Below are 23207 nucleotides of genomic sequence, written 5' to 3'. Positions count from 1 at the left end.
TGCCAATGAATAATTATTGAAATTAATATACTACTATTATACTTTATATAGTAGTTTACTATAATAATAATGCTAGAATTTTTTTTTAAAGAATTGTTTTGAATAATGTTGGACATGAATAATGTTGGACAGGCAAAGTCAGTGTTCTGAATCTGTTTACTTTCCATTCTTTTGCACTAGTAAATGCTATCATTTAACCTCATTGTTTATTTGTGATTAATTATTGTTATTTACATGATTATTTGTACTTTAATAAAGAATTTAAGTGTTCCAAAATGGTTTTGTGAATTAATAAGCATCGACCAAAATGTCATTGCTAAATTAGTAAAAAAAAAAAAAAAGAAAATTATTAGATTAGTCGACTAATCGTAAAACTAGTCGGCTGACTAATCAGGAGAAAATTTGTCGTTTAAGAACATAAGGAAGGAACATATTTTCTCCACACCCTTCTTACGTTTTTAACCTCTGACCCAAGAAAAGGGCCCCTGGATATGTTTGCCTTAGGCCCCAAAATTGCCAAGACCGCCACTGCTTGTCATCATCTCGTCATTGTCATGAAAAAATGGGTCATCGACAAAATATTTTTGTAATTGCCATTGTTGACAAAAACAGCAATGTATGGAAACAAAGTTTAAAATAATACAAATCTTTCTGACATAATAAAAATAATGGCGAAAGAGGGACACTGACGAATATCTTTTAAGACTTATGCTGTATTCAGACCAGAGACACAGATCCTGCATCGCCAACAGTAGAAGTTCGCAAAACCAAACAACTGACTAAGGTCAGAAATGTAACAAATCGGCTTGCATGAATGCTTCAGGTTTTAATGTTGATGTGCTGACAGGTTTTTTTTTTTTTTTTTTTTTGGGGGGGGGGGGGGGGGGGGGGGGCTGTCCTTTAATGCACCGCATGTCTGACTGTATTGAGAGGCGGAGTGGCTCGAGTGAGAAGGCTGTTTTGGTTTGGTTTTGGTGGCGTCACAGTAGATTTTGATTTTTTGATCACAAATAAACTATTAAAAACCTGAAAAAAATGGTCCACAGCAAGGCTCCGACCTGCAAGGATGATCTGGCAACTACATTCAAAGAGAGTTGGCACCAAACTGATGAAGAATACTCACCAAGTCCATGCCTCAGAGTCTGCACACTGTCATAAAAGCCAGAGGCGGTGCTACTAAATACTCAAGATGTGTTTTGATTGTTATTTCTTTGTTTGTTTCTCATGATTCCATATTTTTTTCCCTCAGAATGCAGTGATTCCATATATATCTCCCTGCACTTGCTCTATAAAATTAACATTTACTGAGCACCACAAAGTTTTTATTCATTTCTTTTAGTGTTTCTGAATGCTAAAGAGCTGCACTTTTGAATTACCGTAATTCTTTATTTTTTCAAGCTTTCTATCTGTGTTTGTTCCACATGATGAAATGTCTGAGTGAGTGCTCGTCCGAAACTGGTGATTCCATACTTTTTGCTAGAGGTTGTATATCTACATACATACATAGCCTATGGCTCATATGGAATAACATTTTGAAATCTCTCTTTGTCAAAAAGGTATTTAAATATTCTAATGTATACCAATGTGCACGTAGTGAAAATTACGAGTGTGGTTTCTCCACAACGTAATGTATACACAGTTTTGTCACTAGTTTTCTGACACCCAACTAAAGGATTTCTTTTCAGTGTGAGGCATTCACAACAACCTTTGCTGCTGGTCCATGATTGCATTGATGAGATGAGAGGAGAGACTCAGCAGGCTTCCACCGCAGCCGCCCTGATCGTCTGGACGAGTCAGGTAGAGTTGCATACAGGCCCACTCATGATACTCCAGCCTAAAGCACAAATGCCATTAGGTATTCTTGAATGTATGTCATATGGATGTGTATCAGCAACTTGAAATTACCGTTCAGAATCAGAAAGTGCATCTTTACTTCTGTCAACTTGGAGTTCATTTGCCAGCCATTCTGTAAAGAATAACTAGACACGGGAGATGGATAACCTTGTACATATTCAAACATGTAAATCCTAAAATATCATTAATAAATAAATACAATTACATATCAAGAACAATAGTTCCAGTAAATTCAGACGACACGACATCTACCATCACATCCAATGTTTTAAAAACCTAAACAAACGAAGCAGGCATGTTACCTGATATTGTGGCTCTCGCCGTAACCGATTGAAAGCAGAATGTTTCCAAAGATACAAAGCTGTCTTCTTCCATTTGCTAGTGGTATCTATGACATTGCTCCAGAGCGCACTGCTGTTCAGGTTCTCATTCTCTTTACCATCAAAAACCGCAATTCTGGCCTCAGGCAAGAGTCTTGGAATGAGGTACTGAAGCTGAAATGGGTAAAAATGCAAAGCTGGTGTCAAAACAATATAAAGTGGTGCCGCAACGATGAATCGGTCACATCAAGTAATTCAATTAGAAAAAAGCTTCGAATGGAATTTACTAGCATCGATGATTTATTTGAGTGATTTGTAATGGATTTTTTTTTTTTTAAGTGGTGTATTTAGCTCTATTTCATCGCTGTTGACTGCCAGACGGCATTCCTGCTGGCCATCGCCTCGCTAAGCGTGTCGGCGAATTGCACGTGCTTTCGATTAGCCGGTCGTGCATGTTTTGGCACTCTGGGGGCTCGGGTGCCACGCTGTGGCCTTCCAACATCTCCGCGGGAAGTTTGTTTTGTACCCTCTAATGAAGCATCACATCCTCGCAACATGCTCGCTTGAATTATTATTATATTTATTTTTAAATCCAACTTTGCCATTTTTCCACTTTTTGCAGGGGGTTTTGGTCCCCACAAACTGCGAAAAACAAGGGGTTAGTATATAAGCTCTGTGTAAAGTTGCGATCAAATGTCCCCACCCCAAAAACTTAAAAAAAATGACTGAAGAATGATGATGAAAACATGCCTTCTTATAAATGCAGCTGGGAGTCATGTCTTCCTTTTGAGGCATTAAGTCCCCCCTACAGATCCAATAGCATATGGCAGCCACACAAAACCTGAATGAAGAGTCATTTCAAAATATACTTGACAAGCAATCATGGATGACAAATTAAATATTTGACTGTATTGTATATCGTGCTAATACTCCACCTAAAACAGAATCGCATGCGAGTATCCGTGTTGCAGACCAGTGCTGAGCAAAGAGCCTCGGAGACAGACACTGGTTTGGGCTGTCTCAGGGAAATCAGCTGCACAACATGACTTTGGAACATGGAGGCATGGAGATGGACCACTAGAGCAGCTAGCCCAATCACTTGTGGGCCACTCAACATGGAACCCTAAAAACAGAAAATTCTATCAAACAAATAATACATAGGATATACTAAAAACATTGAAAAGCGAATTACATTTTAACACATAGACAACATTAAGTTCTAACAATGTGCACGTTTGCCTACAGTTCTGAGATCAAGGGTTCAATCCAGGGCTTCGGTCTTCCTGTGTGGAGTTTGCATGTTCTCCCCGTGCCTGCGTGGGTTTCCTCCGGGAACTCCAGTTTCCTCCCACATCCCTTCAGTTTATCCATTCGCCAGATCCATATTTGATGCCTAAATCGATGTTTTTCGACCAGCTGTCTTCGCCGTCTCTGCCTGACATCTGCTACCCTGATATTTACAACTATCTTGTCCACACAAAATCAGGCTATTCTCACGAAAGTTTGAAAAACTTTAAGCGCTTGGAGGCTTATAGATACTTCGTTGCTGGTTGGGTGAAACAGGTCCTCGTCCACAAAAATTCGGCAGGAATCTATCTTGTGCTCGGGAAGGTGAGTTACGAAATTTTCAATTCAAAATCTTTTGTTCTTGCACTGTCATCCACTGTCAAGTCTAATGTATTTCATGTCATTTGTCAATGGAGCTAGGGCTTTTAATGTTTATATGGTTTAGCAATAGCACTCTCACTACATACATATATAATATGTAATAAATATGAAGTGCGATAGCACTACTCCAGATTGTCCCTAGTTGAATTTCTTTTTTGGCTTTTGACCTCAATAGTGAAATTGTAAATTAATTGTATGACAACTGTCTTATTATTAGAGCTGGGAATCTTTGGGCACCTAACGATTTGATTACGATTACGATTCAGAGGCTCCGATTCGATTATAAAACGATTATTGATGCACCCCCCTCCTTTTTTTTTCTCTCTTTTTTTAAAAAAAATGTTTTGTACATTAGTTCCAAAATTGTTCAAAAATACTCTCAGGCTAAACCACACTACTATTTCAGTATCAAGTTAACATATAGCAGTAAATGGTAAACAAATATACATAAATAACATTAAATAAAAAACTCCAGTCCCCATTCTGTATCAGCAGCTTTAAACTACATTCAATTAATTTAATGTTGTGAATAAACCGTTAAATTTGTAAAAATTGCTCCCGTTATTCCATAATTTCCCTTTTGTCTACTTTCGACATGTGAAAGTTTTAAAACTATTTTAAAGATAGATTCAAGTCAATATTTTACCGATTTAGGAGTATTTTAGATAAAAAGTTAATTAGGTTTGCTTGGAAGGTTCGCTACAACAGCCTTGCAGGGAAGTGTACTGCTTTAAGATGGCGGCCGTAGATGTGCTGCTAACACTACCAAATCTATATAGCATCTAGTCCTATATAAATGATATCCACCTTAACATTATATGGATGTACAGCTTTTCGGCAGCAGTCAGGTATGTTGTTGTGTTTTTTTATCTCGTTGCATGAGTTGAGCTAGAGCTGTGAGTTGAGCATTGGCATTACCCGAGGGGCCGGGTAATGGGAAGCATGATGTTTAGCTACTCTCGCTCCGTTCCGTCCCGAAGACCGCGCGGCGCGCTGAGTGTTGTATACTTCCGCTTTACTTCGCATATTTCAATATTCGGAATTTGGATGTTTGTGAATCGTTCTCGAATCTTCCACGGCCGAATCGCGAATAATCTAAGATTCGGAAATTTTGCACACCTCTTCTTATTATCCCCTTATAATTACATATTTTCAGGTATTTCATTCACAACGTCTGAGTGTATGTTGTCGGCGATTAGCCTAGGAATGATCTTAATTGTGGTTGTCAGCCCAAAACCCTCTAAATATACATTTAACGCATTTTACCAGATATAAAATGACTACTACATAATCTGTGGTAATCGTTTGGAGCCCAGTTTTCTCGTCGAATTGCAGCAGCCCATCTCGCTCTCCTCTCCGGGTCTCTCGGAATCCGGTAGAACTTCAAGTCTCTCTGTCTATTTTCTCTGTTATTGCAACCGACCGCCACACACGCCTTCACCATTTTGATTATTAATGTTAACGAGCAGAAAAACACGCCATAATAGGAGGAATTTACGTAGCGGTAATGCATCAACAGTGACGAGTGGCGATTAGCCTAGCAATGATCTTAATTGTGGTTGTCAGCCCAAAACCCTCTAAATATACATTTAACGCATTTTACCAGATATAAAATGACTACTACATAATCTGTGGTAATCGTTTGGAGCCCAGTTTTCTCGTCGAATTGCAGCAGCCCATCTCGCTCTCCTCTCCGGGTCTCTCGGAATCCGGTAGAACTTCAAGTCTCTCTGTCTATTTTCTCTGTTATTGCAACCGACCGCCACACACGCCTTCACCATTTTGATTATTAATGTTAACGAGCAGAAAAACACGCCATAATAGGAGGAATTTACGTAGCGGTAATGCATCAACAGTGACGAGTTGACGGACAATATGGCGCGGGGGCGTGGTTGTGACGTCATGTGAGTAGGGTCTATATGCTGCCATAGCAGATTCATGGGGCATTAAGTCCCCGAACTATTTATAATTTGTCCGTTTTACGCTGGAAACCCCAGTTTACAGACGTCGCGCAACCGCTTTTGCTTAGCCATAAAACGAAGGTAAGTAATTGTATTTATTATCCAAAATGTCTGTCACTTTTAGCTTAGAATCATTGACTGAGGTCTAATATTTAGTTAAAAAAACAACTTTAAAAAGTTATTCACTCGCATATTTTAAACTTTTAAACAAATTACGCCACAATGGAAAAAATGGCGTCTGTAAAAAACTCACAAATATCGATCTACCTCATAACTATCGCTTTAATTGTATTTTTTTGTTACTGTCGCATTTTCTCCGATACGCTAGATGACACATAACCGATCCCAACAAAAAAAATTGGGGAAAAAAAACCTTTAAAAGGGTAAATATATGAAAAAGAACATCTCTACCTCTCCTTGATGTCTTCGATTTCTGCACCGCGACCCTTGTTATATTACCATGTTTCACCAATAAAATCCCCCAAAAATCCTGCTGTGGCCATTCACAGGAGTGTCTTGACACTTGGTGATACATGCGACATGGAGTTTTTGGATCGAAACAAGGTAAGTACGCAATAATATCTCGTTAAATCATAGCGTCTTTAATTCTGCTCTCTCATGCTCTCACCTCCAGTTAGGGTTTTGCTGTTAAAAGTCTTTTTTTTTTTTTTTTTTTTTTTTTAAATCCACTCATGTTCAAAATTTTTCGTCCCCCAGAAAATTGAGGTAGCTTAAGCTTTCCAATGATGTATCACTCATGCATATAGGACAATTTTGAAATCTGGCCAAACTGGGGGTCTCAGAGCAGATTTTCAAATGACCTGAGTGTTTTCTGCCATAGACAAAAAAAGGTGAAGAATCAGCCCAGAACTACACGACAGGAGTTGGTCAATGACCTGAAAAGAGCTGGGACCACCGTTTCCAAGGTTACTGTTGGTAATCAATGTTATTAATCTTACTTTAAAAAAGTAATTAATTACAGCTACAAATTACTTCTCCCAAAAAGTAATTGAGTTTAGGGCTGTCCCAAACGACTAATTTTCTCCCGATTAGTCAACCGACTATTTTTACGATTAGTCAGCTAATCTAATAATTTTGAAAAAAAAAATGTTTTTTTTTTTTTTTTTTTTTTTTTTACTAATTTAGCAGTGAAATTTTTGTTGACGCTTATCAATTCACAAAAACATTTTGGAACACTTAAATTCTTTGTTAAAGTACAAATAAACAGGTAAATAACAATAATAAATCACAAACAAACAATGAGTTCAAATGCTGATAGAATTAACTAGTGCAAAAGAATGGAATGTAAACAGATTCAGAACACTATATACTTCGCCTTTCCAACAATTCATTAAAAAAATAAATAAATAAATAAAAAATAAAAAAACTAACATTAATATTATAGTATAGTGCTATGTATAATAGAATTATAATAATTATTCATTGCCAATCAGATTTTTCAGAAAGGGTGTCATTTTAAAAGTATTCATAGTCTAGAATCTGAATTCTGAAGTATGTTGGATTAACTCCAGAAATCGTTATTTACATGACGAACATGACATGCTTTTATTTTTTAACTGTTCACATTCGCTAAACAGCTAACTTAAGCCTTACACTCCTCAAAAAAAAATACTTTTTGTCATTGCATGTGGTGTCAGTAATACATATTTTTTCTTTTTTTCCGTTTGCAAATGCTGTTAACAAGCGATTTTTTCACGTTTGAAGTGTCACCTTTTAATCACAAGTTTTGAAGAAGACTGCCAATGTTTCATAGCAGGCTAAAGTTGCCTTTTTTTCCCCACTCACCTCAATGTAGCAATCCTAACGTTCACAGTGTTTAACATACAGTGGGGCAAATAAGTATTTAGTCAACCACTAATTGTGCAAGTTCTACCACTTGAAAATATTAGAGAGGCCTGTAATTGTCAACATGGGTAAACCTCAACCATGAGTGACAGAATGTGGAAAACAGAAAATCATATTGGTTGATTTTTAAAGAATTTATTTGCAAATCATGGTGGAAAATAAGTATTTGGTCAATACCAAAAGTTCATCTCAATACTTTGTTAATACCCTTTGTTGGCAATAACGGAGGCCAAACGTTTTCTGTAACGCTTCACAAGCTTTTCACACACTGTTGCTGGTATTTTGGCCCATTCCTCCATGCAGATCTCCTCTAGAGCAGTGATGTTTTGGGGCTGTCGTTGGGCAACAGGGACTTTCAACTCCCTCCACAGACTTTCTATGGGGTTGAGATCTGGAGACTGTCTAGGCCACTCCAGGACCTTGAAATGCTTCTTAAAAAGCCAATCCTCTGTTGCCCTGGCTGTGTGTTTGGGATCAGTGTCATTCTGAAAGACCCAGCTACGTCTCATCTTCAATGCCCTTGCTGATGATGGAAGGAGATTTTCACTCAAAATCTCTCGATACATGGCCCCATTCATTCTTTCCTTTATACAGATCAGTTGTCCTGGTCCCTTTGCAGAAAAACAGCCCCAAACCATGAGGTTTCCACCCCCATGCTTCACAGTGGGTATGGTGTTCTTCGGATGCAATTCAGTATTCTTTCTCCTCCAAACATGAGAACCTGTGTTTTCACCAAAAAGTTGTATTTTGGTTTCATCTGACCATAACACATTCTCCCAGTCCTCTTCTGGATCATCCAAATGCTCTCTAGTGAACCGCAGACGGGCCTGGACGTGTGCTGGCTTCAGCAGGGGGACAAGTCTGGCAGTGCAGGATTTGAGTCCCTGGCGGCGCATTGTGTTACTGATAGTAGCCTTTGTTACTGTGGTCCCAGCTCTCTGTAGGTCATTCACTAGGTGCCCCCGTGTGGTTCTGAGATTTTTGCTCAGTGTTCTTGTTATCATTTTGACGCCACGGGGTGAGATCTTGCATGGAGCCCCAGATCGAGGGAGATTATCAGTGGTCTTGTATGTCTTCCATTTTCTAATAATTGCTCCCACAGTTGGTTTCGTTACACCAAGCGTTTTACCTATTGCAGATTCAGTCTTCCCAGCCTGGTGCAGGTCTACAATTTTGTCTCTGGTGTCCTTCGGCAGCTCTTTGGTCTTGGCCATAGTGGAGTTTGGAGTGTGACTGACTGAGTTTGTGGACAGGTGTCTTTTATAACGATAATGAGTTAAAACAGGTGCCATTAATACAGGTAACGAGTGGAGCCTCGTTAGAAGAAGTTAGACCTCTTTGACAGCCTGAAATCTTGCTCGTTTGTAGGTGACCAAATAATTATTTTCCACTCTAATTTGGAAATAAATTCTTTAAAAATCAAACAATGGGAAAAAACATCACTGCTCTAGAGGAGATCTGCATGGAGGAATGGGCCAAAATACCAGCAACAGTGTGTGAAAAGCTTGTGAAGCGTTACAGAAAACGTTTGGCCTCCGTTATTGCCAACAAAGGGTATTAACAAAGTATTGAGATGAACTTTTGGTATTGACCAAATACTTATTTTCCACCATGATTTGCAAATAAATTCTTTAAAAATCAACCAATATGATTTTCTGTTTTCCACATTCTGTCTCTCATGGTTGAGCTTTACCCATGTTGACAATTGCAGGCCTCTCTAATCTTCTCAAGTCGGAGAACTTGCACAATTGGTGGCTAACTAAATACTTATTTGCCTCACTGTAGATGTGTTTTCTTATTTTGTATGTCTGAACTTTTAATTCTACAGCGTGTTGATGAGAGAAAAGAACTGGAGTCACATATGCCATCAGCACGCACGCACAAATGTATCCACGCGCGCAGCGATAAAACGGAGCTGTCAAAAATTCCCGCCCTCATTTTTATTTACCGTGCGATAAATGGATTCATTGCATATCGCGACAGGCTTCCCAACATCAAGAAAACATGTCGTTAGTTAGGTAGGTGGACTTACTCCTGTCGTCTTCGAAAATTACAACTGGGTGACAGCGTAGGTGTTTATTTACGGTTGTAAGAGACAGGACACAACAGTGTACCCGCCTTTGTTTCTTTGAAATGAGCCAATGTTTTGGACACTCTGGTGCGCTTTTTTGGCTTTATGCCGCTTTGCCCGCTTGCATACCGAGCATCCGACATTCTCAACTTTCCACGCATACATTCTTTTTAACCCTTCATTAACCGTCAACGGGATGTTGCGCTCGTCGACGGGTTTACATCATCGATGATGTCGACTATGTCGACTAGTTGGGACAGCTCTAATTGAGTTAGTAACTCCGTTACCTGAATGTAAGAGTAATTAGTAACTTGGCAAAGTAACTGGTTTTACTTTTTGTGTTTTTTTTTTCCTATCCAAAAAAAAAAAAAAAAAAGATGGGTCACACTATGTGAAGTTCAAAGGGTTTTTGGGACAGTCGCCGTAGCCCAATTCTTTACCCTAAGCTTAACTAGACACAGGGGTATTCTGGATATTGCGATAACCAGTGATGGGAGTAACGCCGTTACGTAACGGCGTTATTTTTTCAGTAACGGGGTAATCTAACTAATTACTTTTTCCGCCGTTACAACGCTGTTACTGTTACCGACGGTCAAAAGCGGTGCGTTACTTACTCTGAATAAATTGAAGAAACTACCAGCCGTGTCGAGTCGACTCGCTGCTCTGTTGATTTGTCATCCAAGACTTGGGGTGCGTTCAGGTTCGAGAATAGCGCACGTACTTCTGACTCCAAGCTGTTTGTCCCTGCTCATTCAATTAGACAATGCTTTCCAAAGTTTGGTAACGTTTCTGTGTTTGCTACACCTGATGCTAGCCTCGTTCCCATCCCCCACTGTCAGCCAGCAATAATTCGGCTTCCATCTTGAGGACGGCAGACGCGTTGAAGAATACCTGAATGCGGCCCCTCGAGAGATACGATGGAAGTGATTGTGATTGGCTGAGGGTTAGAGTCATGTGTCATGGTAAGCCAATCAGAGCCGGTGATTTCAGCAGCCGGAACAGCGCGTGCGGCAAACACACACACGCAAAACAGATGCACAGGGTCGGGATGGCGGAGCATTCAGAAGAAAAATTGTCCTTTAAGAGGTGGAGATATACACACTATTTCAAGTTTGTCGAAATTAAAGGAAAGAACCTGCATGTAATGTGTAATTTATGTCCCGGGGCAAAGCTTTTGTCGACATCTGTGATAAGCAATTCAAATCTGCTGAAGCACCTAACAAGTTGACTACCTGTCTGTTCTTCTCTATTCCACTGACTCGAATACTGCTCAGAAAATTTCAAATTCTTTGACATACAACAAGTTATTTTTAAAGTAACGGAAATAGTTACTTTAAAAACTAGTTAACTAGTTACTAACTCAGTTACTTTTTGGAAGAAGTAGTGAGTAATGTAACTAATTACTTTTTTAAAGTAACGTGCCCAACACTGGCGATAACTAGATAGTAACCTTTGCTATGTTTGAAAATCATTTAATGTTGTGAATCAACAGTTATTCACAAGTTGTTAAAAATGCTCCCGTTACTGCATTAGTTCCCATCTGTCTACACGAGAAAATTTTAAAACCGTTTCATCATTTAAAGACAGATTGAAGTCAAGATTTTGCCAATTTGGGAGTATTTTAGATAAAAAGTTACTTAGGTTCGCTAAGAAGGTTCTGTACAACAGAGCCTTCCTGAGAAGTCTACTGCTTTAAGATGGCGGCTGTTTACTAACGCCGGCGACTGCGTTATTTCGCATCTACTTCTCTATACATTTGCTAACGCTGCTGAGTCTGTCATTTCGCATTTAGTTCTATATGCATGTGATATCTAGCGTAGCATCATGTGGGCGTAGATTATAGGCTGTCGGCTACAGTCACGTATTATTGGAGCCACCTACCCTAGCATCGTGTTTGCAACGGCGATGCTCCTCCCTTTGGCGCTCCCGCTCTTCTCTCTCCGTATCTCACACTTTTCTCGCATCATTCAACCAACGTAGTAACGCAAAGTAACGCGCGCCTTTACATCCTCAGTAACGGTAACGACGTTGCAAAGATGGGAAAAGTAATTAATTAGATTACTCACAAATGAAAAAAATAACGCCGTTAGTAACACCGATATACTCGAACGCTGTAATTAACAACACTGTTGGTAATACAGATGTCATGGTTTGAAATAATGCCTGGCTTGGAAGGTTCCCCTGCTTAAACCAGCTCATGCCAAGGCCTGTCTTTAGTTTGCCTAGGACCATTTGGATGATGCAGAGGAATCATGGGAGCAAGTTTTGTGGTCAGATGAGAAAAATTAGAACTTTTTGGTCATAAGTCCACTAACCGTGTTTGGAGGAAGAAGAGTGCTATCCTAAGAACACGAGCCCAACTGTGGCGCATGGGAGTGGTAGCATCAACCTTTGGGGGTGTTTTTCTGCGTATGGGACAGGGCAAGTGTGCACTGTATCACAGAGAGGATGACAGGGGCCCTGTAGTGTGAGATTTTGGGGAACAACTTCCTTCCCTTAGTCAGAGCATTGAAGATGGCTCATAGCTGGGCCTTCCAACATGACAATGACCCAAAGAATACAGCCAGGAAGACCAAGGAGTGGCTCCGTAAGAAGCATATCAAAGTTCTAGCATGGTCTAGCCAGTCTCCAAAGCTAGTAAACCAATAGAAAAAATTTGGAGGGAGCGCAAACGCTGTGTTTCTCAGCAACAGCCCAGAAACCTGACTGCTCTAGAGAAGATCTGTGAGGAGGAGTAGGCCAAGAGCCCTCCTGCAGTGTGTGCAAACCTGGCGAAAAACTACAGGAAAGAAAGGTTTAACCTCTGTAATTTCAAACAAAGGCTACAGTACCAAATATTCACATTCCTTTTGCTCAGGTGTTCAAATACTTATTTGGGTCTTTTTTTACCAAACTGCTTGGCAATTGCTCCGTAGCCCTTTCCAGCCTTGTGGAGGTGAAAAATTTGGTCTCTAGTGTCTTTGGACAGCTCTTTTGTCTTGACCATGTTACAATTTTGAGTCTTACTGATTGTATGGGGTGGACAAGTGTCTCTATGCTGCTATCAACCTGAAACGAGTGAATCTGATTCAGGATAATACATGGAGTGGAGGTGGACTTAGTATAGACTTAATAGGCGGACTAACAGGTCTTTCAGGGTCAGAATTCTAGCTGATAGGCAGGTGTTCAAATACTTATTTGCAGCTGTATCACACAAATAAATTGATTAAAAATACATTGTGATTTCTGGATTTTTCTCTCGCCCAGTGGACATGCATCTACGAAGAAAATTTCAGACTTCTCCATGATTTCTAAACGGGAGAACTTGCAAAATAACAGGGTGTTCAAAAACTTGTTTTCTTCACTGTACAAATAGCGCCACCAAGAAGTGGCAAAAAATGTCAACTATTTTGTTTTTTCAAATAGAAGTTTAGCAATACTGCAGTTGGTTAAAAGGGTATGTTTGGAAAAAATGAAATCAGAAAAAGCTGTATACTATTTTATTCCCTGTCATCATTTGCATCTAAACTAATTAAATTCACAAACAAAACAATGGTATGGAACAATTCAAAAAGTACAACAAATTTCATGACTTTGATTTCACACTGGATTCAGTCTTTGTGAATTGGATACGAGCAGATATACCTGGTGATGGAGCAGATGCCAAACTCGATGTAGAAGGCAGGAGAGGAAATGTGTGTTACAAACTATTATACACACAAACCTGGACGCCCACATCATCTGCCTGGAAAGACAAACAGTGTGATTGCATGAAAAATTACAATTTAAAATCAACGGAAATCTGTGGTGTCACCGGGGCCGTTAAAGAAGATTGTGTTATCTCGATAGTTCCAGTGTATAAAGGTGCAAAGCGAAATTGACACAGTGACAACCTACGCTGTTTTTTTGTGTTGTCTCGATAGTTCCAGTGTGTAAAGGTTCAAAGGGAAATTGACACAGTTACAACCTACACTGTTTTCGGACCTAGTCGGCTCAGCTAGCTTTGCTACAGAGTCACTGATTAACCAATTAAACATGAACGGACGCAATGCAAGCATCGCATTCCGAACAATAGGAAATTATTCAAATGTGAACACACGCTTTGCGACAGGTCTGGAAATCAGCCGCTTAAATGGCAAACAGTTTGATGAACTAAAGGAGGTGTTTTCACAAAAGGACATTCCTGTAACCATGGACAATATTCCAGGATACTGATAGTTTGCCTCAACTAAAGACAACAAAACAGAACGTGAAACTCCCCACTATCCAAGTGTAAAGGGTGCACGCAGGTCCTTTGTATTCCAAGTCAGTTCAACCATCAATCAAATGAAGAAAGTGAATGAAGAAATGAAGAAACAAAGGAGAGCGAAAATAAACAAGATGATACAACAACAATGATATGGCCATCTGATCCAGTATTGGGATTTATTACCAGTTTAATTGACAGATGGGATATTTTCAACTTGTGAAAATATCCGTCCATGAGCCATATCAGCACGAGACATGTGACGATTACCGGTTTCAAGGTATACCGTGTTATGAAAATGTCAAGGTTTCAAAACCGCAAAAAAAATCCGTCATACCGTCCCTAAGGTATTAGCTATTTTTTATGTCCCAAAAATGCAGGAAGAATGCAAATGCAGGCCCAACCCGTGTCAGTGAGTCAGCTGTGCTACTCGATGGCTGGAGGGGGTGACACTCCTGAACTTTTTCCCCCAACGAAGAAAACCAAATCGCTGGTATGGGAATACTTCAGCTACAGAAAAGTTAAAGACGGCCGTGCCTTAGAGAAGGAGGGTCAACCGACATGTAAAACATGTTTGCGGAGGGTGGCTGCCCGAGGAGGCAATACCTCTAATATGATTTCACATTTATACAAAATAAAATGTTAGCGAACACTGTCATGAATGTTTACCACCAGCTACGAGAGTTAACTCCAGCTGTTTAGTGTGTTTAGCGGGGGTAAAACGTGGTGGTTTTTTTTCTCTGGCAACTGTGTGGAGAACGAGACTGTGTCATATACACGTGTTTTTTATGGAAAATGTTTGAACTGTGGCTCAACCAAAGGACTGCATTATTTTAATTTTGTTTGGAATATTTTGTTATTTTTTTATATTTATTATAACATTATACTTATGTTCCAATTTGTTAATATGTTTTGAAAAATAAAAATTCTCTTCAACGGAAAAAAGTTATTTTTGTTTTTTTTAAACCCCCATATATCTCAAAGTAACACATTTAAGAGCTGTAATTGCAATCCCATGATACTGTGAAACCGTGATATTTTGGTTTAAGATTATCATACCATCAGAATGTCATACCGGCCCATGCCTAATCTGTGCATTAAATTTTGTATGTTAAAAATGACTCCAAAGTTGACACCCTACAATACCCGCCTTCAAGATGTAGAATATATATTCTAAAAAGTGTTCAGTCTTACAAGATGTAGACTAAAAACTAAACCTTTCCACAGTTTAGCCAGACGGTGGGATTTTTCTTTGAACAGGCTTTAACTTTATAATTTTATTGACGGGTCACATCCGTCAGCCACTGCGCAACGCCTTCAAGTAGGGGGCCGTCCTACAGTTTGCTTCAGTTATTCGCAGTCGGTCCCAGTTAGTCAATAGATACAGCGATCCAACGCCAGATTTAGGTTGAAAAAGTACGTAAGCTGTACCGCAAACAAACAGGAAGGATTGTCTCAGGTGTGATTTGTTCAAGGATGCAAGGTAATTATTATATTTTTCGTAACATGCGTGCATTTTGAAACGTGAAAAAAAATCAATGGGAGAAATTAACCGCTACGGACTAGCATCATTCTTCCACATATTTGCGTAAAATAAATGCTAACTTCTTGTTTTGTTTTGTTTTTTCTCTTTTAATTAAGAACCGAGACAGTTTTACGTCCATATCTATAAAGAATTCAGGGATTTACAGTAGTAATGTGCAGTAATTTCATAACATGCCAAATAGGGTCACAATTAAAGTAATTAAACATTGTCCAACAAATAAAGCATGAAAAAATAATTTATATGTTGTATATTTGACAAAATAATCGCGTTTCCGAAGTTCGAGCCTGAAAGGGGACGAACCCGGAAGTGATACGTCACACCGGGAACAGCGATGGCAGCTCCATACATACAGCCGCCATACAAAGCCCTTCAAACAATGATTCAAACAGCGATATAAACGATAGCTCGAGCGCAAGGGAGGAGATCCAAGTTTTTGAAGAGTTGGAGGAAGAAGAGGAGGTTGTGTTGGACCTAACATATATTAGCCAGACGCTAATCAGGATGCAATGTGTCTAGACTACCTGACATGGAATGGATACAAGACCCATAGAGATTACAAGATTGGTAAGATATAGGCTGTTATTATTTTCATGATTTTGATTTGAAGATGCAGGCATTTGCACATAATTTTATGTTTTTGTCTATCTGATGACATTGTTACAAAAAAATAATAATCAGACTTCATGTTCATTTTGGCAGATCCGGCAGCTCTCGTGCATATAAAATAATAAAAAACGTTGGGGGGAAAAGATTGAGATGAGTCGTTGATGGCTTTCTCCACTTTATTGCGAACAGATTACAAAGCACCACTTCAGTGTTGACCCTAGACTACATTTCCCATGATTCACTGCGTGACCTGCGCACTCGCTGATTCGCTGCCAGACATTAAAAGCAACGCGCTTCTTGTTGTCACCTGTCAGCAGCTCTCGTACAGTAAAACACAAACTAGAAGGCTATCAAGCGATCACCGTGAAAGAAACGCCGAACCGTACAAATGCAATGCAATGCTTGAAGCATGACGGTGGAAATACATAATACAAATACATGTGCACAAACTCACCGGCGGTGTGTGTCTCTAACGGCAACGTGACCGTGAATTACCATGACGCCGACCCGCTTATATGCACATCCACACCCCTTTCACGATTGACAGTGGATTAACCCTTTCGGACAAGATCGTAGATGACGCACAATTTAAACACGCTTAACCTAGCGAACGCAACAAAAACTATGATCGGGGATTGCCACGAGTTAACTTTCGGCTAACGTCGCTAGCTTATACTGTTCATTCCACAACAGTTGGCAGCTCTGCTTTGACAAAGTCATCAGTCATCTATCCAAAAATCACACTTACTTTTTGGCAAATCCTTGATCATTAGCAGACCGGTTAAGGAATCAGGCATTTTCGAAGAGTTTGCAGCAGAGAACACTACGCGATGATGGCCTGAAATTCATTCGCTTCGTGCGAACGAAAGATGTCCATTTACGTGCCCTGCTATCCTTTGGTCACTCATACAACTTTTCGTTTGAGTGAGAACAAAACATCGCCACACACCGCCGTGGCATCTTACCGAAAAGCAATCCAACAAACAATACTGTTCTATGGCGGACTTCCCTCGCACTTCCCGGTGTGACGGAATTTCCGAAGATTGCCGAAGAAAAGCATTTTTGTTGTCAAGGGGCGTTGCTAACAAAGAATCTGGAAGGGTTGCGTTAAAAAAAAAAAAAACGAAAATATGCTTATAACTAGAGGTGTGCAAAATTTCCGATTCTTAGATTATTCACGATTCGGCCGTGGAAGATTCGAGAACGATTCACAAACATCCAAATTCCGATTATTGAAATATGCCAAGTAAAGCGGAAGTACAACACACTCAGCGCGCCGCGCGGTCAATGAGCAACGAAGCGAGAGTAGCTAAACATCATGCTTCTCATTACCCGGCCCCTCGGGTAATGCCAATGCTCAACTCACGGCTCTAGCTCAACTCATGCCACGAGATAAAAAAACCACAACAACATACCTGAAGCTGCTACAAAAGTACGTCATCCACATAATGTTACGGTAGATATCATTTATATAAGACTAGATGCACTACGGCAGCGGTAGCGTTTGCAACACATCTACAAAAAGCTAGATGCAGACGTAGTAAACGGCCGCCATCTTAAAGCAGTACACTTCTCTGCAAGGCCGTTGTAGCGAACCTTCCAAGCAAACCTAATTAACTTTTTATCTAAAATACTCATAAATCGGTAAAATATTGACTTGAATCTATCTTTAAAATAGTTTTAAAACTTTCACATGTGGAAAGTTGACAAAAGGGAAATTATGGATTAACGGGAGCAATTTTAACAACTTTAACGGTTGATTCACAACATTAAATTAATTGAATGTAGTTTAAAGCTGCTGATACAGAATGGGGACTGGAGTTTTTTATTTACTGTTATTTTTGTATATTTGTTTACTGCTATATGTTAACTTGATACTGAAATAGTAGTTTGGTTTAGCCTGAGAGTATTTTTGAACAATTTTGGAACAAATGTACAAAATATTAAAAAAAATAAATAAAAAAATTTAAAAAAAAAAGGGGGGGGGGTGCATCAATAATCGTTTTAGAATCGAATCGGACCATCTGAATCGTAATCGTAATTGAATCGTTAGGTGCCCAAAGATTCCCAGCTCTACTTATAACTGTTTAGCCATTAATATTATTCAAAAACATGGTTGGCCAACCTTCCTTCACATTACTGCTTTAAGCATTTATTCACAAGAATTTTCACCAGAAAGCTCTGTTTACATATGGCGGCCGCCACATCGACTAACAGACTAGCATTGTACTTCGACATATTTACGTAAAATAAATGCTAACTGCACGTTTTTTTGGCTTTCAACCAAGAATCGAGACTTTTGCGTCCATGTCTATAAAGAATTAAGGGGTTTAAGCATTATTCACAAGAATTTTCAATGAAAAAAGCTTTGTCTGTGATTCCACTTGGTTAGCTATGATGGCCAAGCCAACAATGCAGGCCCTCTATTAATCGGCCTCGCGTCCCGTCAATATCGTTATGAAGCTGATGGAACAAGATTTTACTTTCCTCTGAGTGAATATATGGTCAAGATTCATATAAAATTCAACAAAAACTATTAGAATAATATTAAAGGAACAAGGGTTCTGCTATCGGTATAGCATCGCTTCCTGCCCATAGTTAGCTAGGACTGACTACAGCACCCCTGCGGCCCTCATAAACGATACGGAAGATGAATGAATAAATTAAACAGGCAAAACGAAAAATAGGGAAACACTCAATTACACTTATCTTTCAAAAAGTTAGCTCACCTTTTTGGAGGAAGTGTTTTGGAAGCATCCGCAATGCATTGGCAAAAGGTTTTTAAAATCTCATCGACAACCTGTGGATGAAAGTGAGGACACTTATAAATAACATGAATAACAAATGCAGACTGGCGCAAAATGAATGGCAGGTTTGAGTCCATACTTGTAAGTGGAGCTCTGGCAATGAAATTGTGTCCGTTTTCAGTTTGATGACCTTCTTTTCCAACAGGTCATCGGGAAGACCAGGAAAGATGAAGCTCAGAGTCTGGGAGATCTTTGACAGCTGAGCCACCATTTCTGATGGAACATTATGGTCAATATGAAACATCAGAAATATAATTGCTAAAAGGGAAAGAAAACGCCTAGTATAAATGCTCATCATGTAAAAGGCAGTTGTTGATCAAAGTATTCAGGTATGACATTTCTTTGACCTCTTACAATGGAGAAAACAGCAGTTGGCAAAATGAAACAACCTTTGCAGTCTCTACTAATGATGTGACGAGGTGCGTTGAGCGTTCGAAGTGTGTGTTGAATGATGAACACTTGTGGGGGGTTCTGGTCCGCATTAACCCGCGACAAAAAAAAGGGATCCCTGATTTGTAAATATGCTTGCCGGAGTCTACACACTTTTCACTTGCGGACAGGGTCTACATCAGCCTATGTGGCTCCTCCCGTTTTGCGCTTACCGTAAAGTGCTTTTCACACTGGGCTGCCTAGTGTGCAACAGCCTTAAGACTTTCTGCACCCTCTATTGCTGCTTTGTTGTCCATTTTGTTTCTTAAAGTGTGTATGACAGCAAAAAGCATGTTTATTTCATATTTCACGCGGTGTTTTATGCATCTCAATATAATGGATCGCTCGGATGTGTGTGGAAGCGATCATTTTATATATTCAATTTTTAAATCCCGCGCCACGAAAATGAGTGAATTCCGGCTCCAGTCTCGAGTTGAGAAAGAGGGCGCTGTGACGTGTACGGTAGAAGGAGTCCTCTTCACTATCCAGCCGTACTGTTGTATGAGAAGGACTAAGGATTCATCTGATTTTGCGGATTAATTTGTTTATTTTTCGCATCACGCCAGCCCAACGGCTGCAGAAAAATGTTGCTGCACCAGGGAAAGGCGTGTGAGCCTTTCTGAGGTTTCAAAAGGTTCCCATTCACCGGTGGATATTGGCCAAAACAAGCCCTACTACTGTGGGATCGTTGGACTTACGAGGAAGTGAGTAGACATCGTGTTTTGTATTATGTCAAATACTGGGATCATTTTAATACGTAGGTGGCTTGCATTTTGTGGCTGACATGCTCCTTGTCCACTCGGCCGACGACCGGCGGCTCATCGCACATCCCCCCGCCAGGAGAGCAGGGTTAGGCCGGCTTATAACCCTCTTCTTGTGCCCGATGTTCTGTCAAATTTTCCACCCGATCAGAAATTGCAACTTTATATTAAAAATAGCCGCAAATACAGCAATTACAAAGTAAACACGATAAACTTTCTTTAAATAAAGGACTATTTGCTTACGTTTGATCATGGATGGTCATGTAGAAAAGTTCTCCTGAGACACATTCTGTCATGTTAGCAGCACAACAACTGCAGCCGCTCTCCTATGACTCTATCGCTGCCTACGTCTTCGCTGTATAGTGAAGTGTTATTTCTCCATATCCGAGTTGACCATTTCGCAGCTACACGCTCCTCCGACGTCGGCCGATTTGTCTGACGATCATTGTCCAGCTGCTTCACCGCAAACGAGCCCTCTGCCCTCAGCAGGGGAATGACAAGCTCTAACTTGCTTGCCGCCGGGCGGGTTGCCGATCGGCGATGAAAATCGACAACCCCACCGTTGTGTGAAATTATCCGGGCTAGTTATGTGTGATTTTTCCACTTCGACGACTTTGAAACATCACTCGGTTCGGGTTAGCATGTTGGCTAGCAGCCACGCTTCTTGGTTTGTTAACATTCTCCGAAGCCAGGGCAGGGAAATGACAAAAGCCCGACTAACTATGGTGGCATAAAATATCGTTCGGCAGGTGCGACAGTAAAGGTGAAGTTGACAGTTTTGACCACTCTGGAGTAATTTTGCCATTTCGTACTGATTTCGCATTTTTATTATTTCATATTCCATTTAGCACAAGACTTATTTGTCATGACCGTTTTATTTAGCAGTTAGGAAAAATACTTTGATAAAAAGAACATCCTTTAAAAATATTGGAGTAGAGAGATTGAAACAATGACAATTTGCGGCTCTCTCCGTCGCATTTTCCTCGTTCTGAATCATTCCCCCTCAATGGGCTGCATATTAAATCAGATGAAAACATTCTCCTGCGGACGTCATCCTCCTGTTGGGGATGCTAGAGCGCTATAATGGTAGGCGTGGCTAACTGGCAGATTGAAAGACTAATTTCTCGTCATCTGCGCTTTGCCAAATTGTTGTATATAGTCGAATCCTCTTAAAATATGATTCTAATTCACAGAATAATGCTATTTAAGACTTTTTTTCTCCTGTCATACGCACTTTAACATAACAAGATTGTGACAGCCTATCATTTAACTGAATCCTTTTGTGAATACAGAATGATTTACGCTATACATATTAACTGACCTACCTTCATCATTTCCATTAGAAATGAGTCGTCTATGCTCTTGTAGCTGAAATTTTAGGACAGGCAGAGGATTATCATGATTCTCCTCGCGTACAGCATTCCCTGTAATCACAACTTGAATCTTGCATGTGTCAAACAGCAATTTCCGCAAGTCAATTGAAAATGAGACCTACCTTCTTGCTGTCTGAGTCTCTGACAAGATTCCATGTATGATGAATACTGTGTAGCAGAAATCTTATCTGCTCTAAACAAAACAATGAAAGTTAGAGTTGTCTATTAATGACTTTTTAAGCGATAACCAATATCCTGATGTTGATGAACTTCCATCACCCGACTGAGATATCAAACCAATATTGTTATATGCGGGCGTGCTTGCTAATTGTATTGGATGCCCTACTAATAAAACTTTAGCAGAGAAGCCCAGACTTCCCTTTCCCCAGCCACTTCAACCAGCTCCTCCGGCATAATCCCAAGGCGTTCCCAGGCCAGCCGAGAGACGCAGTAGCAAAATTGATTTTGCCATGTGGCATTTTTTTTGCCATGTGGCAAAATGTATTTTATTTTTGACATGTTTTTTTCGGTATGTGGCATTGTTTTTTTGGGATGTGGCCTTTTTTGGGGGGGGGTATATGGCATTTTTTGGAGGCCATGCACGTCCATGCGATTGACAGCTATGCACGTCCAAATTTTCCATGTGTATGGTCAAAAATCACAGCCACAGCACATGTATTTTTGCCATTTAAAATGGAAAATTTGGACGTGCATAGCCTGCAAAAATGTCATATACCCCTCCCCCCCAAAAAATTCCACACACCACAAAAAAAATAAAATGCCACAAACCAAAATTAATTTTGCCACATGGCAAAAAAATGCCACATGGCAAAACCCATTTTGCCATATGGCAAATACCACTTTGGTTCTCGCTGTCTCTCTTAATTTTTGTCTATCATGAAAAACAAAAAGAGGAAAAACAATTCAACCCAACACAAGTTGCGTTCACATGAATAAGAGTCAATTGCTTACCTTTTCAGGGCCTCTATGAAGTTCATTTGAGCATCTGCTTTCACAGGAAGCTAAAATAATCAAAGGTAAATCTGCATCATTCTGCATTATCAGTTAAAATATAAAGACATGCTTTATAATTAAAGCATTTAACTGGCAAACATACTGTACAATTGGGCTATTACCCATTATTCAAATATATTTTAATTATTTTTATCATTCTAGAACAGAATACAAAAAATATGGATTCCACAAAGTGAAGTAAGAACACGAGAATACACGAGGGAAACAACATAGGCAAGATAGACAATCAATTTAATGGGGGGAACAAAAGCTCCAAATATGTTACAGTCCCACAGTGCCGCTTTCAGAATATAAATCATTTTTAAACATGAATAATGTAGAAAAATGCTTGTCCTTATTAAATGCTTCAGTAGGTAAGTCCACTCAAATCCATTCCTGCTTTGACGCTCACGTATGGCGTTATATTTGTGCCACAATTCTGAGCGTGCAACGACTTTTTGAACACAGAAAAATAGATTTTGAGCACATAAAAATATATTGAACAAGCAATTAAAGATTTTGAGCACAAAAAAATACAGAGCCAAAAAAAAAAATCTACTCTGTGCTCCTTAATTTGGTTTGCATTTTAGTTTTACCCACTCAATTCCCCCTTCCCACTCTTGCTCAATCTCTCAAATTTTCTGTGCTCAAAATCTATTATTGCTGGCTCAAAATAGTGGCACAAGTATAACATCAGACTCACACT

General features: G+C 39.7%; 2 protein-coding genes across 17 annotated transcripts in view; one reads left to right on the top strand and one right to left on the bottom strand.

Annotated features, from left to right (window-relative positions):
• The window catches only part of LOC130915870 (Fanconi anemia group A protein), a 129452-nt gene that overhangs the window by 49809 nt on the left and 56436 nt on the right, over nt 1-23207 (bottom strand). For both annotated transcript variants that reach the window (XM_057836035.1, XM_057836036.1), the window contains exons 19-29: nt 22460-22509; nt 21610-21680; nt 21440-21538; nt 19004-19137; nt 18847-18917; nt 13365-13464; nt 3110-3297; nt 2925-3015; nt 2157-2348; nt 1906-1979; nt 1706-1834 (exon numbers count right to left, since the gene is read on the bottom strand). In XM_057836035.1, the coding sequence (XP_057692018.1) occupies nt 1706-1834; nt 1906-1979; nt 2157-2348; nt 2925-3015; nt 3110-3297; nt 13365-13464; nt 18847-18917; nt 19004-19137; nt 21440-21538; nt 21610-21680; nt 22460-22509 (1199 nt within the window). The remainder of the gene's footprint in view (nt 1-1705; nt 1835-1905; nt 1980-2156; nt 2349-2924; nt 3016-3109; nt 3298-13364; nt 13465-18846; nt 18918-19003; nt 19138-21439; nt 21539-21609; nt 21681-22459; nt 22510-23207) is intronic.
• Nucleotides 1-23207, top strand: part of LOC130915871 (uncharacterized) — an 83574-nt gene that overhangs the window by 20893 nt on the left and 39474 nt on the right. For 2 of the 15 annotated variants that reach the window (XR_009063188.1, XR_009063187.1), the window contains exon 2: nt 1686-1797. The exons of 2 other annotated variants lie outside the window; for them this stretch is intronic. The gene's annotated coding sequence lies outside the window, so the exon portion shown is untranslated. Of the gene's footprint in view, nt 1-1685; nt 6740-14345; nt 23195-23207 lie in introns of those variants that run through there. 11 more of the 15 variants (XR_009063184.1, XR_009063182.1, XR_009063181.1 and 8 more) reach the window with 11 other exon arrangements.

This window comes from Corythoichthys intestinalis, chromosome 5, assembly GCF_030265065.1.
Source record: "Corythoichthys intestinalis isolate RoL2023-P3 chromosome 5, ASM3026506v1, whole genome shotgun sequence".
Lineage (NCBI taxonomy): Eukaryota > Metazoa > Chordata > Actinopteri > Syngnathiformes > Syngnathidae > Corythoichthys > Corythoichthys intestinalis.
Note: the sequence above shows the minus strand (reverse complement) of the source record. Positions and strands in the feature narration are given on the sequence as shown.